Source organism: Symphalangus syndactylus, chromosome 24 (assembly GCF_028878055.3).
Source record: "Symphalangus syndactylus isolate Jambi chromosome 24, NHGRI_mSymSyn1-v2.1_pri, whole genome shotgun sequence".
Classification (NCBI taxonomy): Eukaryota; Metazoa; Chordata; class Mammalia; order Primates; family Hylobatidae; genus Symphalangus; species Symphalangus syndactylus.
The window spans coordinates 28893690-28907940 of record NC_072446.2 but is presented as its reverse complement, the minus strand read 5'-3'; the positions used below and the strand labels follow the sequence as shown (position 1 = coordinate 28907940).

General features: G+C 45.0%; 1 protein-coding gene across 3 annotated transcripts in view; it reads left to right on the top strand.

The window, feature by feature from the left end:
* Positions 1–14251, top strand: part of IFT52 (intraflagellar transport 52) — a 61365-nt gene that overhangs the window by 29736 nt on the left and 17378 nt on the right. For all 3 annotated transcript variants that reach the window (XM_055266393.2, XM_063634199.1, XM_055266394.2), the window contains 2 exons: positions 469–537; positions 3297–3451. In XM_055266393.2, coding sequence (XP_055122368.1) covers positions 469–537; positions 3297–3451 — 224 coding nt within the window. The remainder of the gene's footprint in view (positions 1–468; positions 538–3296; positions 3452–14251) is intronic.

Genomic DNA, 14251 nt, shown 5'->3' with positions numbered 1-14251 from the left:
AGCTCATGCCTGTAATCCTACCACTTTGGGAGGCTGAGACAGGCGGATCACCTGCGATCAGGAGTTTGAGGCCAGCCTGACCAACATGGTGAAACCCCATCTACTAAAAATACAAAAATCAACTGGGCCTAGTGGCAGGCACCTGTAATCCCAGCTACTCAGGAGGCTGAGACAAGAGAATCGCTTGAACCCAGGAGGTGGAGGTTGCAGTGAGCCGAGATCGCGCCACCGCACTCCAACCAGGGCGACGGAGCAAGACTCTGTCTCAAAAAAAAAGGTGCATTAGGATGAAGAAAACCTTTGAGTTCTCATATGATTTCATCAAGACAAGGCTGGCTACCCTTTTCTGAATCACTGGTTTAATCTTTTTTCCTTTATCGTTCTTCTTGATTTAATTCTCTAGTCTTGACCTTCAGCTTTTTCAAATAACCAACTCTCCTAATTATATACTTTTTTTTTTAAATGTAGGATGTTGTTTTCCAGTGGCTCACGACAGGAGACATCCACCTAAACCAGATTGATGCTGAGGACCCAGAGGTAGGCACCGAATTATTAGAAACTTTTAAATGAAAAATGAGTCCAGCTTCTCAGTACCACTTCTGACAGCTCAAAAGGAATACATGTCTGTTTTACCTCATCTGTAAGACAAATGGAAAGAAGGGATGATTTTGGGGAGATGAAGGCCATATTGTAAAAAATAAGTAAATAAACAAAATATGTAATTAATCATAGAATTAATTGGAAGGGGAGCATACATACATACAGTATGTATATAAATTAGAATTTAAATTATGGGCACTCTGGCCCAAACTTTCAAAATGAGCATCTGCAGAAAAATACTTTTTTCATAAATCTGAAATTTTCTTACAAAGAAACAAAGACTATCAGAATTTATGTTGTAAACTATAATTTTGTTGCCTTTAGATTTAACAATTCTAAAGGCATTATGATAATATTCATCAGACAAGGGAAAGTGGTGAAACCAGCACAGTGAAATCACCACTGGCTCTTGGACCTTATACAGGTTCTTTCTGACCATTTTTCGTCCTAGTTTTCTTTATGGAAAAAAAAATATTTTGTTTTATTTATTTATTTTTTGAGATGGAGTCTGGCTCTGTTGCCCAAGGCTGGAGTGTGGTGGCACAATCTCAACTCACTGCAACCTCTGTCTCCTGGGTCCAAGTGATCCTCCTGCCTCAGCCTCCTGAGTAGCTGGGATTACAGACGTGAACCAACATGCCTGGCTAATTTTTGTATTTTTAGTAGAGGTGGGGTTTCAGCATTTTGGCCAGGCTGGTCTCAAACTCCTGACCTCAAGTGATCCACCTGCCCCAGCTTCCCAAAGTGCTGGGATTACAGGCATGAGCCACTGGGCCCAGCCATCTAGTTTTCTTATCTGTGAACAGGGAACACTAATACCTGTGTTCTCTGCCTCACAGGATGATTGTGCGGGCTAAGTTAATAGATGGTAATGTGTCAGGCATTGTATGCCATATACTTCCACATAAGCCATCTTATTTAATCCTCATAACCGCCCTGGGAGGCAGATGGTCTTATTCTTATTTTATAGATGAGGAAACTGAAATCCTTCAAGATTGCAGTGTGTTCAAATGGCAGGCAAGTGCAGAGCCAGGATCCAAATCCAGGTCTCCTAATTCAAACTGCACTTACTCTACAATTGTTTCTCTATTTCTTAAACTCTGAAATGTCAGGAAAATGATTTCCTGGCCATTGGTCATAGGAGGTAGGTGAGAAGACAGTCGAAGATGGCTGTCCACTGACTGCTTCCTCCCTCACCTAGGGACATGGCTTCTCAGAGACTGATTTGGGTTAGGAAACAGGAGAAGTGCATGTCTAAAATATTTCCTTATATGGAAATATTAAGCATATGGATATTTTGCTTCATTATTTAAGTGTAATATATTTAACTACTCTCGGCCAGGTGCAGTGGCTCACGCCTGTAATCCCAGCACTTTGGGAGGCTGAGGCGGGCAGATCACGAGGTCAGGAGATCGAGACCATCCTGGCTAACACAGTGAAACCCCGTTTCTACTAAAAATACAAAAAAAAAAATTACCCGGGCGTGGTGGCAGGTGCCTGTAGTCCCAGCTACTCGGGAGGGTGAGGCAGGACAATGGCATGAACCCATGTATGTACATATAAATGTATATATTTTATATGTAAATATAAATATATATTTTTATATGTAAATATAAATATATATATTTTTATATGTAAATATAAAAATATATATATATTTAACCACTGTCCTGTTGGCAGGCATTTATGTTTTCCTGGTCTTTTACTGTTACTAGTCCACAGCATGTGTCATGACTGAGGGCTCTCAGCAATGCTGGAGGGATGTCCTTGGCTAGGGGAGAAAGACTGGGGTCTAGTGTACCAGTGGAGGAACTGTCTATACTGGTGTCACAGGTGCTCTGGCATGTATCAGGAGGAAAGAAGCCGTTAGGGCCTGGATGCTAGGGGGTGGGTACATGTTATGGTGGGGGCTTGTGGACTTTCTTTCATGATTTCCTCTATTTTCTTACTAAAATAGAAAATAAGGTCATTGCTAAAATGGTGAAAGGGAAAACCAATTTTTTTTTTGAGACTGAGTCTTACTCTGTCATCCAGGCTGGTGTGCAGTGGTTTGATCACAGCTCACTGCAGTGTTGACCTCCTGAGCTCAGGTGATCCTCCCACCTCAGCCTCCTAAGTACCTGAGACTACAGGCACACACCACCATGCTCAGCTAAATTTTTTTGTATTTTTGTAGTGACAGGGTTTTGCCATATTGCCCAGGCTGATCTCCAACTCCTGGGCTCAAGCGATCCACTCACCTCAGCCTCCCAAAGTGTTGTAGGTGTGAGCCACTGCACCCAGGTGGGAAAATCATTTTGATGGCTGAACTGACAAAAGGGAAGTACTGCCTAGAAGAATGGGAAAGTGAGTAGACTACGGAGATGTAGTTGATTGCTGAGCGCTCAAGATCAGAGATCATGAAATTAAAAGACCAGTTGATAGGACTGTGTGTTTCTCCAGCTGTTTTCAGCCATGTGAGTACTGGTGTAATTGGAGATTTGGATTTAGCCAGTGCTGGGGTTTAGCCAAGTGAGTTTTGTTCCTCTTTCCACATAAATTGGCTTATTTAAGGTTTAGTGGTCAGTGATCATGAACAGTAAAATTTCTTGGCAAGAGAGTATAAATGTTGCAGATTTAGACCTGAGACAGTGGAGACTTGACAGAATAAATGCTTGCTCTTGCTGTGCTGAAAGGAACCCTCTTGTGGCTTTCAGATTTCTGACTACATGATGCTGCCCTACACAGCCACCCTATCAAAGCGGAATCGAGAGTGTCTCCAGGAGAGCGATGAGATCCCGAGGGACTTTACCACCCTCTTCGACCTGTCCATCTTCCAGCTGGATACCACCTCCTTCCACAGCGTTGTCGAGTCAGTACCTGTGGGCCTCTGAGCCACACTGCACTCCATTCTGAGTGTTTGGTTTGGAAACATGAACCTGGGAACGGGAATTAGGGTCACAGTAAATGTGACATGCAGAACATGTTCTCAAATCTATGATGAGGTCAACAAAGAAACTGGGCTGGGCATGAGGGGTTGATGTAGAGGAACTGCCAGAGGTTATTAGCCCCTGCGTGTTCCAGATTCTGGACCAGGCATTTAGGGTGACCAGCTTGTTTCATTTTGCCCGACTTCTGGTTTTAGCAGAGAGAGTCCCCAGTCCCAGGAAAACCCTCAGTGAATGGAGATGGTGGTCACCCCATTTCTCTCTGGGTATCTGGGCAACTGGTAATGCTATTAACTGGCACTTAGAATGCAGGAAAAGGAAAGATAAATGGGCTGTGTTCTGGGTATTCTCAGTCTAGTGCGGATGTGCAGGTGGAATTACAAGTTTAAAGGTGAAAAGATCTGTAAAGCCGTTAGGGAAGCTGTGGGATGGGATGAGGACATCAGGGACAGCACAAGAATGGGAATTGGCCTTGAGACAGGACCTCACAGCTGTCAGTGCTTGAGAGGCAGGAGAAGAAGAGGGCCAAAGACGGAAGCTGGGGAAAAGCAGTTAAAAGTACAGGATGGCAGGCAGCATCCTGAAGGCAAAGGAAGAGGAAATGACACAGAAGCAGAGGGGTTCAGAAAGGGGCCAGGGCTCATCTTCACTGTTTCTAACCTGAATTTCGCTCAGGGAGAAAATTGTTTAGCTTGTCTTCCTTTCTCACCCCCCTGTATCCGGAGAGCAAGAGCCATGTCTTATCAACCTGGAATCCTCATTGCCTAAGACCCAGAGCCCAGCAGATCCTGGGCATTTGGGGGATGTTTATGAAATTAGCATGCTGCCATTCTCCCTGTGCCTTGCTTATACATCCACTCAGCAAGTATTTGTGGCACAACTACTGTTCCAGGATCTTGGGATGCTTCAGGGACCTCAATAATGAAAATCTTTGCCCTTGGCCGGGCGCGGTGGCTCAAGCCTGTAATCCCAGCACTTTGGGAGGCCGAGGCGGGTGGATCACGAGGTCAGGAGATCGAGACCATCCTGGCTAACACGGTGAAACCCCGTCTCTACTAAAAATACAAAAAAATTAGCCGGGCATGTTGGCGGGCGCCTGTAGTCCCAGCTACTCGGGAGGCTGAGGCAGGAGAATGGCGTGAACCCGGGAGGCGGAGCTTGCAGTGAGCCGAGATGCACCACTGCACTCCAGCCTGGGGGACAGAGCAAGACTCCGTCTCAAAAAAAAAAAAAAAAAAAAAAAAGAAAGTCTTTGCCCTTTTGAAGTTTATTATCTAGCAAAACAGGCATCAAGACATTTCTATATGTGTGATGTAAATTAAAGAATATGTTAGAAGATGATTACATACGTCAAGCAGAGTACTGGGGAAGAGGAGTGCCAGGCACATTGCATTTTTAATAGGGTGATCAGGCCAGACATGGTGGCTCATGCCTGTAATCCTAGCCCTTTGGGAGGCCAAGGTGGGAAGATCATGAGGTCAGGAGTTCGAGACCAGCCTGGCGAACGTGGCAAAACCCCGTCTCTACTAAAAATACAAAAATTAGATGGGCACGGTGGCGGGCGCCTGTAATCCCAGCTACTCAAAGGCTGAGGCAGGAGAATCGTTTGAACCCGGGAGGCAGAGATTGCAGTGAGTCGAGATCGCACCATTGCACTCCAGCCTGGGCGACAGGGGAAGACAACATCTCAAAAAAAAAAAAAGGTGATCAGGATGGCTTCATTGAAAAGGTGATGTTTGAGGAAAAACTTGAAGGAGGTAAAGAATTTAGCCTTGTGGCTATCTGAGGGAAGAATATTCTGGGCAAAGGAAACAGCCTGTCCTAAGACTGCAAGACGGAGGAATGCCTGATATATTCAAGGAAGAGCAACAAGGCCATCGTGGCCACTGCAGAGTGAGTAGGGGTGAGAATGGTGGGAGATCAGGCCTGGCCTACTTGTTTGCCTCTGTAAGGACTTCCTTGGCTTTCACTCTGGGTGAAAAGAGGAGCCACTGAGAGTTCTGAGCAGAGGTATGGCATAATGACTTCCTTATATCCTGAACATCAAGGAGCAAGAGTGGAGGCAGGGCCTGAAGGGAGCTGTCACAGTAACTCAGGCATGAGTTACTTGGAAGGCTAAGGTGGGAGGATTGCTTGAGCCCCAAAGGTTAAGGCTGCAGTGACCCACTCCAGCCTGGTCAACAGAGAGATATCTTGTCTCAAAAAAAAAAAAAAAAAGTTGCAATAACTGAGTTGAGAAAGACTGTGAGTAGATTTTGCAGGAAGAGCAGAAGTTCAGTTTGAGGTATATGGAGCTGAGATGTCAATTAGGTGTCCAGATGATGTTTAGTAGCAGTTTTATATGTTAACCTGGTGGTCAGAAGAGATATCTGAGCTATACATTTAGTTTGGGAGTTTGGGGGCACATCTGTATTTCATCTAAAGCACACATCTTTTCCTTTTTTTTTTTTTTTTTGGAGACAGAATTTCACTGTTGTTGCCCAGACTGGAGTGCAGTGGCGCAATCTCTGCTCACTGCAACCTCTGCCTCCCAGGCTCAAGCAGTTCTCCTGCCTGAGCCTCCTGAGTAGCACCACCATGCCCAGCTATTTTTGTATTTTTCGTAGAGACGGGGTTTCACCATGTTGGCCAGGCTGGTCTAGAACTCCTAACCTCAGGTGATCCACCTACCTCGGCCTCCCAAAGTGCTGGGATTAAAGGCACGAGCCACAGCACCTGGTCCTATTTTCAAATCTATAAAATCAGGATGAATCTTTTTTCTTATTTTTTGCCTTTTTTTCTGTTTTTCAGGATGAATCTTAACAATACATGATGTATTAGTTTAATTAGCATTTTTTTCTTTCAATGGGCCATAAATTATGATGCATCTTACCTTTGGTGGATTCTTAGATTTGATGAAATATGGTAGATAGTATGTAAAGCCATGTGACTGGATGAGCTCACAAAGTGTTATAAGTGTTGATAGAGAAGAAAAAAGGAGCCGGGCGCGGTGGCTCACGCCTGTAATCCCAGCACTTTGGGAGGCTGAGGCGGGTGGATCATGAGGTCAGGAGATCGAGACCACGGTGAAACCCCGTCTCTACTAAAAATACAAAAAAATTAGCCGGGCGTGGTGGCGGGCGCCTGTAGTCCCAGCTACTCGGAGAGGCTGAGGCAGGAGAATGATGTGAACCCGGGAGGCGGAGCTTGCAGTGAGCCGAGATTGCGCCACTGCACTCCAGCCTGGGTGACAGAGCAAGACTCCGTCTCAAAAAAAAAAAAAAAAAAAAAAAAAAAAAAAAAAAAGAAAAAAGGACCATCTATTGAGCCCTGGGGCACCCCAGAGTTTAGAATTTAGGAAGAAACAGAAAAGCCAGCTGGGCATGGTGACTCACACCTGTAATCCCAGCACTTTGGGAGGCCGAGGTGGGTGGATCACTTGAGGCCAGGAGTTTGAGACCAGCCTGGCCAACATGGTGAAACCCCATCTCTACTAAAAATAGAAAAAAAATAGCTAGGCATGGTGGCACACGCCTGCAGTCCCAGCTACTCGGGAGGATAAGGCAGGAGAGTCACTTGAACCCGGGAGGCAGAGATTGCAGTGAGCCAAGAACACACCACTGGACTCCAGCCTGGGCAACAGAGCAAGACTCCATCTCAGGAAAAAAAAAAAAAAAAAGGGAAAGGAAGAAATAGAAAAGCCAAAAGAAGAGAAGGAAAAGCAGCAGCCAGTGTGAGATGAAGAAAATCAAGTGCATGATATTCTGCGAGCCAAGCAAAGAAAGTCTGTCAAGATGGAAAGGGTAATCAGCTGTGTTACATACTTCTGATGGGTCATAAAAAATGAGGGCTGAGAATTTATCATTGGATTTAGCAACATGGAGGTCACTGGTGATCTAGACAGGGTCTTTTTTATGACATGGTGAGGGTGAAAGCTTATTTGAAATTGGTTTAAGAGAGAATTGGACATAGCAAATATAGATAGCTCTTTTAAGGTATTTGCTACAGAGAGGAACAGAGCAGGGGCAAGGGCCAGGGTCAGTAACTAGCTGGAGGAAGTAAGGTCAAGAAGGTGTTTTTTGGATGGAAGAAGTCACAGGATATTTTTATACTGGTGGGAATGTTCCAGTAGAAAGAAAAATGGATAATGTAGGAGAGAGCGAGGAAAATGGCTGGCGTGAAACACGAGAGTAAGCAAGAGACAGTGGGAAAGGGGGTTTGGTAAGTGGTCTTAGCTCTTTTTCTTTTTTTTAAAGACAGGTTTCGCTGTTGCCCAGGCTGGTATGGAACTCCTGGGCTCAAGCAGTCCTCCCATGTTGGTCTCCCAAAGTGTTGGATTATAGATGTGAGTCACCATTCCCAGCCTGGCCTTCGCTTTTATTTTTATTATGTCAAATATATATATATAGAGAGAGAGAGGTTTTTTTTTTTGAGATACAGTCTCACTCTTTTTTTTTTTTTTATAAATTTTTTTTTTTTATTTTTTTTTTTTATTTTTTTTATTTTTTTTGAGACGGAGTCTCGCTCTGTCGCCCAGGCTGGAGTGCAGTGGCGCAATCTCGGCTCACTGCAAGCTCCGCCTCCGGGGTTCACGCCATTCTCCTTCCTCAGCCTCTCCGAGTAGCTGGGACTACAGGCGCCCGCCACCACGCCCGGCTAATTTTTTTTGTTATTTTTAGTAGAGACGGGGTTTCACCGTGGTCTCGATCTCCTGACCTCGTGATCCGCCCGCCTCGGCCTCCCAAAGTGCTGGGATTACAAGCGTGAGCCACCGCACCCGGCCTAGTCTCACTCTTTACTCAGGCTGGCGCGCAGTGGCACGATCTCGGCTCACTGCAACCTCTGCCTCGTGGGTTCAAGTGATCCTCCTACCTCAGCCTCCCTAGTAGCTGGGACTACAGGAGTGCACCACCACACCTGGCTAATTGTTGTATTTTTAGTAGAGATGGGGTTTCACCATGTTGGTCAGGCTGGTCTCAAACTCCTGACTTCAAGTGATCCACCCGCCTCAGCCTCCCAAAGTGCTGAGATTACAGGCATGAGCCGCCACACCCGGCCCAGTCTTAGTTTTTAGACAGGAGCATGGATCATTCAGTTGGTAACAGATGGGAAACATGGGTGCAGACTCTGGTGGATGAGAAAAGTTGTTGATTGAAGATTGTGGAAGTTCTCAGGGCTTCAGTCCTTTTGATGAAATAGGAAACAAGATCATCAGTTAAAAATTGCCAAAGAAGCCGGACATGATGGCTCACGCCTGTAATCCCAGCACTTTGGGAGGCCGAAGCGAGCAGATCACGAGGTCAGGAGTTTGAGACCAGCCTGGCCAATATGGTGAAACCCCGTCTCTACTAAAAACACAAAAATCAGCCGAGCTTGGTGGTGTGTGCCTGTAGTCCCAGCTACTCGGGAGGCTGAGGCACAAGAATCTCTTGAACCTGGGAAGTGGAGGTTGCAGTGAGCCAAGATCGTGCCACTGCATTCCAGCCTGGGCGACAGACAGAGCAAGACTCCATCTCAAAAAAAAAAAAAAATTGCCAAAGAGATAGTGGAGATTTAGGAGAGAAGGCATATATTAGGCCTCTAGGGGAGTGGGAGAGGGAGTAGACAAGGTTTCTGTAGAAGGATTTGCCAATCCCACTGGAGGTTAGAGGTTTTGGATCTAAAGTTCTACAAACCAGTAGAGTGGTATGTTTTCCTCCAAACTTGTTTAGCTGTGTAGCTGCAGGCAGAGTAGGCCCAGACATGGATTTAACCATTGTGATTTTGTCAAGCAAGTGGTATAAAGAGGAAAGGGCAATATCTTTTGTAAATGCCCAGGAATTATTTAGTTGCATGTTTTAGTATAAACAGTAACTGCTATAATTGTGGTTTGAATTAGCTTATTTTGTAAAACCTTATACATCATATCCAAAAGCTCTGTTGTACATTTTTGTTTTTTGTTTTGTTTTTTTTTTTTTGAGATGGAGTCTTGCTCTGTCACCCAGGCTGTAGTGCAGTGGTGCGATCTCGGCTCACTGCAAGCTCCGCCTCCCAGGTTCATGCTGTTCTTCTGCCTCAGCCTTCCCTAGTAGCTGGGACTACAGGCACCCGCCACCACACCCAGCTAATGTTTTGTATTTTTAGTAGAGACGGGGTTTCACTGTGTTAGCCAGGATGGTCTAGATCTCCTGACCTCGTGATTCGCCTGCCTCGGCCTCCCAAAGTGCTGGGATTATAGGCGTAAGCCACCGAGCCTGGCCCCAACTTAAGTTTTACAGACATTGAACCCCCACTTTCTGCCAGGAGCCTGTAAATACTACCACATTTACTGTTTACAACAATTCTGAAAAGTAGAGAATAGCTCCATAGTTAACTTCTAAGAAGCTGAGGCGTGGGACAATTTGCTCTAAGTTAAACAGCTACTAATCAAGCCCTAACAATTATCCTTAGCTCCCCTCTCATCTCCCCTTCCTTCAATATTAATAACAACTAACATTTATTTTAGTTAATAACATTTATTTATCATGTAGCAAGTACCACAGTATGTTTCTTATGTACTTTGCATTATCATGTAACAACCAAAGTGAGGTTGTTATCTCCATTTTACATCTGAGGACGCTGGGGCACAGAGAAATTAAGTGATTTGCTCAAAATCACACAACTAGTTTTCATTGGGACCTGAATTTGAAGCCAGGCAATTTTAACTCTGAATCTTGGAAGAAATTATTTGAAAATGTGTTACTGTAGGAGGTGAGGGTGCTTTTAAGAAACAGCAGGACCAAAGCCTCCAGAGCTACCAGGGTGTGGCATCTGCATCACCCCTTCCACAGGTGACAGCCCGGTCACAAATCCTGTAGCTCCTGGCTGCATGTTTGGCTCTTAACTTGCTTGGTTTTGAGCTCTGGTGTTCTCTTCCTCCTCTGCAGCTCAGGGCTTTTCTTAGAATAAAAAAAGATACATCTGATCACTCCGCTAGCCAGTTGCAGTCTGACCAGCTTCTGCTGTTTTGGCCTAATTCTCCCCGATATGTTTAAACCAGATCATTATGGTAACTCTTCAGTGTTAAATGAAGGATTAATTGGAACTGCCTATCTTAGTGTCAGCCGAGTCAAATAGTGGATGTTTCAGAGACTTAGACAACTCTTGTATTTGTCTTACATACCACAGCAGAGGCCAGTAGTTACTGGCTTCTGGTGTCTATATGGTAAGCTCAGATATTTTTATTTGCTAGTAACATCTTTCAATAGTTTATCTTTTCTGAGTTAAAATTCAGTTAGGCTTTAAATATTTATGTCAACTACGAGGTGTTGCTCTGAAGTGATTTCATTTGTCCATTGGGTGTTTATCAATGCCTGTGGAGTATGAGGTAGAGGCAGATGGTGTGGAGTCCCTGCCCTTAGAGTTCATGGTCTGATGGGCTGGGGCTTGAAACATGGAGTGGTGAAAACGCTGTGCCAGAGGTCAGGCCATTCCCGAAAGATCTAGTTCAGCGCCATTTCACAGATTTATATTTAGCTTTGGCATCTGTTCTTCCCTTGGTTTTAAGATGAGTTTCTCCAGTCCCCTACCTGGTTCCCATCAAGCCATGTTGGCTAATGGTAGGAGGATAATTAGGGCAGGTGGTGAGCAGAGTGGAGGAAGGGAAGACTTAATGGGACAAAGCCTTTGCTCCAGCACAGTCAGCTCTCTCTGGGGACAGAAAGCAGAAATAAATTCACAGCTGGGATAGCCGAGGTTAGGACTCAGCAGCAGGATTCTTTGTGAGCAGGTAGTAAGAACTTTAGTTTAAAACTGCCCCTAATCACTTTTGATTTTGGGGCAGACCAAAGTAAAGATTCTGGTTGGCAGAGATTGGCTACATCTGAGTTCTGATCTTGCCTTTGTCCCATCTTAACCATATGACTTTGGGAAGCTACTGTTTATCATTCCTGTACCTCAGTTTCTTCTATAAGAGATTATACCCACTTTCCACAGTTGTATTGAGGATTAAATAAGTTTAAGTGCCTAGCACAAGGTTGGCATAATACATGGCATATAACAGGTGCTCAATAAAAGTTATTTCTCTTCTCTCTGTGGAGATCCGCTGCTCAGTGCTAGGAAGGATTCTCCCCAAGCACCTGGAAATAGTGGAGCAGGTGACAGCAGTGAGCTCAGCTAATCGTCTTTCTGCAGTTACAGACCTCACTCATAGAAAAAAGCTGCCATGATCTTTGTCCACTCATTGGCATTTGGTTTTCTAGCTTAACTTTGAAGGGCCACAAATATATATATAATTTAAACTGGATGATGATATTTTACTTTGCCTCTTCCCCAGAAAAATTTAGCCAGCTTAAAAAATTGCATACACTGCAAAAGGATAACATGAATGTTTGAGAGAATGAAGGCCAAGGAGAAGCCACAATAGAACAATAATGCAGGGGTAAGATGAGCTCAGCTCTGTAGGCTCGCTCCTAACACTGATCCTCTGCAGGAGTCACTCTGGCTGGCCTGCTCTTCTGTGAAAATGCCAGGCACCCTTCTGCCTGTTCTTGCTCTTGCCTCTGCCAAGGACATTTTGGAAGATAACTGCATGACTTCCCCACTCCCTCACTCAGGGCTCCTCTGACAAGCCACACTCCCTGCCCCTTCCCTGTCTCTTTCTCCTCTGATTTATTTGTCTTTTTTTTTTTTTAAGACGGAGTTTCGCTCTTGTTGCCCAGGCTGGAGTGCAATGGCATGATCTCCGCTCACCACAACTTCCGCCTCCCAGGTTCAAGCGATTCTCCTGCCTCAGCCCCCTGAGTAGCTGGGATTACAGGCATGCGCCACCACACCTGGCTAATTTTGTAGTTTTAGTAGAGTCGGGGTTTCTCCATGTTGGTCAGACTGGTCTTGAACTCCCAACCTCGGGTGATCCGCCTGCCTCGGCACCCCAAAGTGCTGGGATTACAGGCGTGAGCCCTATGCCCAGCCTATTTGTCTTCTTAATACTTATCAGTTCTTGACGTCTTTTTTTTTTTTTTTTTTTCCGAGACAGGGTCTCGCTCTGTCTCCCAGGCTGGAGTGCAGTGGTGCGATCTCGGTTCACTGCAACCTCCGCCTCCCGGGTTCAAACAATTCTCCTGCCTCAGCCTCCCGAGTAGCTGGGATTACAGGCACGTGCCACCACACCCAGCTAATTTTTGTATTTTTAATAGAGATGGAGTTTCACCATGTTGGCCAGGCTGGACTCCAACTCCTGACCTCAGGTGATGCACCCGCCTCAGCCTCCCAAAGTTCTGGGATTACAGGCATGAGCCCCCACACTTGACCAGTTACTGACATCTTACTAGTTTTTTTGTTTAGTGTGTGCCTCCCCTCCCCCTACAATGTAAGTTCCGTGATGGCCTGCCTTGGCATCTTCTTTTACTGTTGCTGTACTCCTCGTGTGTAGGACTGCCTGGTACGTAGTGGCTATTCAGTAATTATTTGTTGAGTGAGCACACAGAAGTGCATATCATACAGATCTGCTTACTTGCCAGAAACATACTTCAGATTTGACTCCTATCTCTTAATGGTGAAAAGAAATAAAAAAACACAGGAGTTATAAGATTCACTGTGTCCATTAGGCAAAAACAAAAAGCTTATTTAGAAGAAACCTGATATGAAACTTGAAAGAAATGTTTCTTTTCAGTTCTCAATGAGTAATAATGTATGATATGGTAGAGAAGATTCCTGAGAGGATCATTACATTATTTATAACAACACATTTTGTCTATTTTTAATTTGGGTTTTATTATATTCATACCTTTATCTTTTTAAAAGTCAAAATTGGCTGGGCTAGTGGCTCATGCCTGTCAACCCCAGCACTTTGGGAGGCCAAGGTGGGAGGATCACCTGAGGTCGGGAGTTCGAGACCAGCCTGACCAACATAGAGAAACCCCATCTCTACTAAAAATACAAAATTAGCCGGGCGTGGTGGCGCATGCCTGTAATCCCAGCTACTCGGGAGGCTGAGGCAGGAGAAATGCTTGAACCCGGAAGGCAGAGGTTGCGGTGAGCCAAGATCGCACCATTGCCCTCCAGCCTGGGCCAGAAGAGCAAAACTCTGTCTCAAAAAAAAAGGTCAAAATTATTTATCTTTGAAATCATGTATTAACTATTATTTGTAATCCACTATGATTAAGACAGAATTTGGGGCTGGGCACAGTGGCTCTCACCTGTAATCCCAGCACTTTGGAAGGTTGAGGCGGGTGGATCACGAGGCCAGGAGTTCGAGACCAGCCTGTCCAACATGGTGAAACCCCATCTCTACTAAAAACACAAAAATTTGCTAGGCGTGGTGGCATGCGTTTGTAGTCCTAGCTACTCAGGAGGTTGAGGCAGGAACATTGCTTGGACCTGGGAGGCAGAGGTTGCAGTGAGCTGAGGTCGCACCACTGCACTCCAGCCTGGGCGACAGAGCGAGACTGTCTCAAAAAAATAAATAAAAGAATTTGGCTGCCTTTGGTGAGCAGTTAATACCAATCAAAAGGAAATTTAAGATTGAAGTAGCTGTAAAGAGTGATGAAGACCCTCATTCCCAGGAAATCAGTTGCCATCTTTGGACAAATCTCAATACCAGAAACTGATTTAAGAAGAAAAGTTTGGGTGCGGTGGCTCACGCATGTAATCCCATCACTTTGGGAAGCTGAAACAGGAAGATCTCTTGAGACCAGGACTTCAAGACCAGCCTGGGCAACATAGTGAGACGTTGTCCCTACTAAAAATTTTTTTAAAAATTAGTAAGGCATGGTGGTGCACACTCA